The following is an 8,146-nucleotide window of genomic DNA, read 5'->3' as shown; positions in this document are numbered from 1 at the left end:
TTTGGATAGTAAGGTGGGAGAAATTATAAATAGGTGGTCCTCGATTCAAAACCTCTCATTTGGAAAAAAAAAAAAAGGGAAAAAACTGTATGCAAAAAGTTGAATTGTATTTGTTAATTGGGAACTTTTTATTTTAATTTTTTCCCTAAAGTACAACAAATTCACTGCTGAAAAATTCGATAATAAATTTCATGCATACAATGGACCAACTTCATGTTGTATGGTTCAAAATGCACAAGCTTGCTGCACGATTATTAGATATGATTAAGGAATCTAACCTAAACTATCTCAACCAAACAAATATCCTTTACCTTTGAATGGAAAAATTATACAACTTATTTGGATGCTAGCTCAGGGAATGTGGAGTTTCTCTTTATTCTTGACAGGTAAACTATCTAACGAGAAGCAGAAACAAGATCAAGACGTGCAAGCCTGCAAAAATGCATTTGTTTAAGCAATTTAATTTTGTTTTTCAAAGTATTCGTTGACAAAATTTAAAAGCCAATAGCAAAGTGCACAAAAAAATAACAACTCTGTTCATCTTCAGAGAACTTGGATTTAGCATTTCGGCTTCGCGTGGAAATTTTGGACATGGCCCATCATCAACTGCGTCTGTTTCTCAGGTTGGGTTAGACAAGGACTAAAAGTTTCTCATCTATTTTCTTTTTTCATTATTTTTTTTTTCTTGTCAAGTATCTGTTCTTTGTCTTAGATATTTCACAGTGTCAGTCTTATTTCGTTAAGCAAATATACTTTTTTTTTTTTCTGGTGTTTCCTCAAACAAATCTTTTTTTTTCCTCATTACTTTTACTTACATAAACATCTAAAATTATTAAGGGAGAATTAGTTAGATGACCGTGACATCCTATTTTGAAGCCATAGAGTCTAGAAGATACTCCTTACAAGGCTTTAAATCTCCCCTTAGGAAAAAAAAAAAAAGGGATTAATGGAGGCAACATATCATACATTTTCATGGAATTTGTACAAAACTCTTTGCGATGCCATAGAGTCTAGAAGATACTCAATATTTTCAATATATTGTGAATACATTTCTTTTACAGTGAAGTTGCTGCTCTAGCTAGAACATGCTAATTGAACGATTGCATCAATTATACTAGACAATTGCATATTTGATTTATGAACACATTTCATCTCTTTAATATTTCACTTAACTACTAGTTTGACTAGAAGAAGAAACAACATGTGACGAGTAGCCTTTGTGTTTTTTTTTTTTTTTTTTTTTAACTCTTGGAAAAATTTTACTTCAAGAGAATAGCCCAAGTTCTTTTGTCACTTGGTGTACATTTTGTTTTTTCATTCTTTTTTGTAGCTCTCCTTCGTTTCTTGTACCTTATATATATATTTTTTGGAATTAGTTTGAATAACAATGGTGCAACTGAAAGCACAAAAATCCTTCCCATCTTATCATCCTATCCAACCCTTCTCCTTCAAATCCTCTCACTTATACACCAAAAAAAAAAAAAAAAAACACTCAGCTCTACGCAAAAAGAAGAAAAGATAAATGAATAATTAATGTAAAAATTCAAAAAAAAAAAAAAAAGTCAACTCAATTTCATTAGTTTGCCTCTTTTGGGAGTGCATACATTAGATTTTGAAATGCAAATTACCAATTTTTAAACTTTATTGGACTAATTACAAAAGGAACCTATGCAACTCCGACTAAAAAACCACAATTTAGCTAGTCGAGAAGACGAATATGTTAAAAATTAGGATCCGCCCTCAAGAGGGATTTCTGTGGGCATATTGTGTGCAATCTTGAAAGAATCAATAATGTTCCTAAGAAACAGAAGGAGGTATCCTAACGCAGGGATATCCTGACTTGTGCCAGATTAAAGATGCACTACGCAGTAATAAGTGGGACTCAAAACGGTGACGTCTGGATAAGAACCAATGAAGCTACCGAGCTTACATTGTTGGTTAGCCTTCAATTTGAAAGCATGACAACTAGGGGTGGCAATTCGGGTCAAATCAGGTTGACGGGTCGGGTTCGGGTCAACCCGTCAGAAAATCTGTTGACCCGAACCCGACCCGTCAACCTGTGACGGGTCAGGTATGCTGACCCGAACCCGAAAATTTCAGGTTGACGGGTTGACGGGTCGATCCGAAATGACCCGAAACTTAATTTTAATTTATTAATTTATCACTGTAATTTCTAATAAAATCAATTTCTCACAAAACTAATTACATAATCAAGTAATAAAAATTTAAATAAATAATTCTAAACCAAATCTAAAATAAATTAAACACCGTAAAAGTGTTTTATCCCAAACAAAATATAAAATAAATTAAAACAGTATAAAAGTAAAAAATAATATAATATATTATTTGTCCAAATATAATAATTTCAACTTCACACAAATTAAATAAATTCATTTAGGATTAAGTAATTAATGCCTTTGAAAAAAAGAATAACTTAGTTTAGTTAGATAAAATTATTTTTATGTTTATTAAATTATTTTTAATTCGTAAACGGGTCATATCGGGTCATATCAGGTCACCACGGGTTGACCCGAAATCGACATGTTTTCTTTTCGGTTTCATCGGGTTCAACCCGTTTCTGACCCGAATTCTCGAAACCTCAACCCAAACCCATTAATTTCGTGTTAGGTTCGTGTCGTGTTTTCAGGTCGTGTCGAAAATTGCCACCCCTAATGACAACAGCTGGTGCATCAGAGGACAAAGCAGGTCAGCATTCATCTAAATCTAAATATATAAAAGAGAGAGTTGGATTATGAATAGTGATTTTCTAAATATATAAAAGAAAGAGTTGGATTATGAATAGTGACGTTTTGTCAAGCGGTTATTTGGTAATTATGGGTAACTTTGATGGCTTTTGTATTTGTTGGCTTTTTCCTCTTTTTTTTTTTTGCACAAATTAAAACATTTAATCAATATAATCACAACAATTATTTTTCTTTCATATTTTTTGTAAAATGCCGCTCACTAATATTAGATCATTAATCTACATTAAGAGCCATGTATTATTAAATTTATTTGAAATTTACAGTACTTTAATTTTTTTAATGTAAGAAACAATCTAAATAATGTTGAGTGTAAATACACAATTATTGAGGAAATAATTAATAAATTATTATTGGCTTTAGTGACTTTAAAAAATGGATTTTATTACTGCGACATGAAATAAAATTGTTTGGAAAAAAATGAATGCATATATTGCAAAAAAATGAAATAAAATAGTGCTCTTTAAAATTGTTGAATGCAGTGATTGTTTAGCATGTTCAACAGTAGCTTTTGACTGCATGATTCCCAAAAATTGAACAGCAGTAAAAAAAAAAAAAAAGAAAAATAGTCCAGCATTGTTATCACAATTAACCAAAATCGGTTAAGGTGTCGTTGACTAAAAATGGTTTCTAATCCTACTACTTTTTAAAACATACAATTATAAAGATATATTAGTCTATATATCCATATTAGTCTATATAATTATTACAAATTTTTAATGCCCTTGTTTTTATTCTTATTTTTCATTCTATAAAAAAGAATAATTAGTATGTTATTTACTAATAGTCTGGGCATCCAATAACAATTGCAGGATAACCGCTTGACAAAAAAACATTGTTCATGGGGCAACTCTCACTTTTATATTGTTAGATAAATATCCATATTTAATGTATATATATAATTATTATAAAATTTTTCCTAATGGCTCTAAATTTAATGTATATATATTCATTTTTCCTAAAGGCTCTAAATTACTCTAAATTGAAAAGCAATGTTGTATGCTATTTTTTTATTATTCTTTTAGTCAAACATGCAACATTAATTACATTGTTTCTTACATTAAAAAAATTAAAGTACTGTAAATTTCAAAAACAATGTAATAATACATGGCTCTTAATGTGGATTAATGATCTAATATTAGTGAGCGACATTTTACAAAAATATGGAAGAAAAATAATTCTTGTGATTATATTGATTAAATGTTTTAATTTGTGCACAAAAAAAAGGAAATAGGCCCATATTTATGGAACTTAGTGAGTAATAGAGATATACATAAATATAGACGGGTATCTTTATAATTACCTCACCCAGACCACATAATTTATGCAAATCATACCACACAAAATGTCGACACTGTATTGTCTCAATTATAGTACTTTATTAACCATTATATTACAAAATATCCTCCATACTTCACAAACTATTAACACTATATTCATCCAACCAATTTACCGCACTAATATTTTATAATTTAAGCTAGACTTATAATAATTATATAACTCTCTACATTATAAGAAATATATAACGGCTAAAAATTAATCAACTTAACACGGAAAATATTAGCACTAGTTCTATTCAAACGAAAGAACTACAAGCCTTTTTTTTGGTTCCCCCGCGCCGGGGGGGGGGGGGTGTAAAGCTGCATTAGCGGAAGGAATTTCCTTCTTATATGAATTATCAACTGAAAAATAAACACCTTGAATCTCCGAAACTCCAAAACGCGAGATAAATCTTTGCAGCCATAATAGAGAACAACCTTGTAGGGATTTTATGCGTTTAACCCGGTCGACTCAATAAAATTAGGCACTTACTAGTAGTTAAGCCGTAAGAAATTATGGTGAAGGGTTAACCCAATGAGCTGGTGACAAATTAGGCAGTTTTGGACAAGGACGGGACGCATAGTTGGTTTTTTCTTTGAGATCAAATACGTAGAGGCCGCTGTCTCCCCAGTAAGTGAAGTAGATGGAATTTCCCTTGAGCCCTGATTCTGAAGCACCGCAACATGACATAGAATTAGCCCGTTGAGAAATGAAGAAAGCGCGATCACCTATGTCATCAACCCAAGCTTTTCTTGTTATATCTGAATACGTCAATCTCCTGAATCCGTGTTTCTGATTCTCCACAAAATTAGGAACATTTCTCCATTACATTCAATCAAGTAACGATCCGATCCAATGATTCCAGGCACCAAACATTAAGGTGCCTCTTCTGCTCCTAGTTTCCTCAACTCAAGTCTGTGATCATCATCACTTTTTCCATTGAGACTAAATTTAACAAAAAGCAATCAATCGGATCCTTATGGTTATCTACTATCATCATCCATCCTTCACAGCTTGCGCTAATAATTTTCCCGCTGGTAATTTTCTCACGTAGTAACGGTCTTCCAGTATGCTGTAGAAGGTTTGGATATCTGAATGTCTTCCATGCGAGAACATGAGCCACCGATGAGGTTTCGGGGTTGGGGGTACTGAGGAACGCCCCTTGTCTCTAATTATATTCATCATCATCATCATCTACAAGATGTACAAATTTAGCTAGTCAGTCAATACATTGTTATGTGATAGGACATTTGACTACTCTAAGAATGATTTGATTATATATATATATAATAGTAGTATCAGTTTCCACTACACTATAGTGATCAATATGAACTCAAGCTAACCATATAAAAAGAAGAGTGCTTAATTGACGTCTGATTCTCTTCAATGATTAAAGAAATAAAAACATGCAGAGATGAGCATCATGCTACATTTTTCCCAATGATTTTCTCTTTTAATTCTCTTAATTAGTTCATTAGTCGAATTTATGAAAGAGGTGATAATGTAAACTTTACCACATACTGGGGACATGTACAGCAAGATTCTAAGCAGCCAAGATAAAACAATACCTACCCCATAAAGTAATTCACATTAGAAAGCTTAAAGATTAGCAGTACGGTATACAAGCAAGTGTAAACTTTCTTAGAGCTCTCCTAATCTTCAGTCTCCTCGTGATTATCACAGGTAATAATAAGCAACCAAGAAATAAATAAAAAGAAAGAAAAAGCAGCAAAGCATTAAAAAAAAAAAAAAGGCTGAAAGATTTGCACTGTGGCACTAAACTTCAACGAGCCTCCTAATCTTCCAATATGCACGACTACCGTAACAAATTAAGCTTGGTATGATCAAAATTTTGAAGAATTATTAATTAAAATTAATGGATTGTAATATGGCAGTAAGCTTCCCGGAACTTCTCCAGATGTTCTGGGGCCCATGATCATCAACGGACGAAACAAATAGGAAATATGCCGCCTCAGGTAAATATATGGGGGGAAAAAGAGAGAGAGATTAAAGAAAAAAAAAAGTTTCGGACCGAATATTATGATGTAAAATTTAGACAAGAACACAGGTACACAGAAAAAAATAAAATAGAATTTGGGGACAATACCTTCAAACGAAGCCGATAACCAAAGTAGATGAGTCGAAATTTTGAGGGGTAGGCAGGGAATATAAAAGCAGAAAGAAGGGAAAAACACGTATAAGAACCAGCGTTAGACACATGCACACATATTTTGCATCTTCAATCTGAAAGGTACGCCCTGATTACACTTGTTTACTGATTCTGCTTAGTAAGTTTTAACATGTTACTAACTTTGACTCTATTCTCTTGCTATGTCATCTGAAAAAATTTTAGTGAGATTCGTCACAATACTTATGCCCTATGCCGTTAAACAAGCCTACTGATAGATAGAATTACTGATAGATAGAACCAAGTTTGTTTCAATTTGATTGCTCGTATCAAAGCTAAGCGCTTGTTTTACTGCCGTTTGTGGCTTAAATAGTTACCATTGGATTGAAGTCAAAATATTAGACGGTGACAATGGCTCAGAATTCTGTGCGATATTGGATTGATATCTTGGTGAAATTGCTGTCTTCCATTCATCTTCTTCTTTTAATTAAGTCTTAATTACAAGAGGTATTGCAATCTTCCTTAAAATCAAACCGCCATTAGAATCAAAAGGGATGGACGTTGTGGAAGGGATGAACATGGAGCAGAGAGATTGGACTAACGTTCCAGAGGAGCTTTTGACCTTGATCTTGTCACATCTATTTCTGGACGATGCCAGGCGTTTCCGAAACGTGTGTAGAACATGGAAATCGGTCCCTGATCCCATCGAACAATCCCCAATCCGATTCCCGGTGCCTCAGTCGCAGTGGCTCATGCATAAAGATTTAAGCCGGGGGACATGCAAATTCAGCCATCCAGTTTATAGAGATGCATACTGCCTCGGTTCCCCTGAATTGTCTGGGCATTCACAGCCATCTCACCAGCCTCCTCCTGGTGGTGATACAGTTATTTCTTCTGTGCTACGTTTTTCCAAGGGGGGTTGGTTGCTAATGTCGAAAGGGCGCTTCTCGGTATTCTTTTACAATCCATTCACCAAAGCAAAGATGTATTTGCCACTTGTACCTGATCCTGAGCGTTACGTCTTAAGAGTTATAACGTTTCTGTCAACACCAGCATCTCCGGACTGCTTGGTCTTTGGTTTATCGGCCTTGTTTTACAGGCATGTGGCGATTTCAATCATTCGTCGTGGAGAAAAACATTGGAACTTCTACAGGTTCGAAAACAATCTGCCCATCATTCCATCTTACTGCAATCCAGTTTTCCACAAGGGCATGTTTTATTGCTTGGGTGAAGGAGGGAATTTGGGAGTTTTCAGTCCCGAGGACAATCAGTGGACTGTTCTTGTCAAACCCCAGAAAATCTATAAAGGAGGCCATGAAAGATATCTACTTGAGATTGATGGGGAGCTCATCTCCGTGTTTGTCCGGCGGCTGGGTTCACAGATTTCTGTTTTTAGGTTGGACGAGACAAAGATGGCTTGGGAAGAGGTATCTGATTTGGGTGATAATATGGTGTTTATTAGCCCCACAAATTCCTTTTCAAGAAAAAAAGTCATAGAAGGAATGCAAAATAAGATCTATTTTTCAAGGTTGCACAAAGGGTGTTGTGTGTTTTATTCACTCGACACTAAAAAGTTTCACACATTGCTGACGGATTTCTCGAGTGCAAGTCTATATAATACTCCGGAGCAATTGCGTAGCTGTTGGATTGAGCCAAGTGCAGATCATCACATTACTGAAGAACAACTCAACTGGTAGATGATTCCAAAACTTGACCCTCTTCAAGATTGTTATTCCTGCCTTAGGTGCACAGATGAGTTTTTAGTGAACCGTGCTTTTTGTTATCAACTTTCATTACTTTTGCTTCAACAAGCACTTTGAAGTGTGACATCTAATCCTTGTGAATACCAAAGACTTATTGTGAGTAGTTTCAGATGATCCAAAGATGTGCGGATTCAAGATACTTATTTTTTATCACTTTTGAGCAGTATACCTTT

At 34.2% G+C, this 8,146-nt stretch overlaps 1 protein-coding gene across 1 annotated transcript; it reads left to right on the top strand.

The window, feature by feature from the left end:
- Positions 1-6,764: 6,764 nt before the first annotated feature.
- LOC113742474 (F-box/kelch-repeat protein At1g57790-like) lies at positions 6,765-7,907 on the top strand. Its single transcript, XM_027270309.1, has one exon. The coding sequence runs from the start codon at positions 6,765-6,767 to the stop codon at positions 7,905-7,907; it is 1,143 nt and encodes a 380-aa protein (XP_027126110.1).
- Positions 7,908-8,146: the final 239 nt, after the last annotated feature.

This window comes from Coffea arabica, chromosome 4e, assembly GCF_036785885.1.
Source record: "Coffea arabica cultivar ET-39 chromosome 4e, Coffea Arabica ET-39 HiFi, whole genome shotgun sequence".
Classification (NCBI taxonomy): Eukaryota; Viridiplantae; Streptophyta; class Magnoliopsida; order Gentianales; family Rubiaceae; genus Coffea; species Coffea arabica.
Note: the sequence above shows the minus strand (reverse complement) of the source record. Positions and strands in the feature narration are given on the sequence as shown.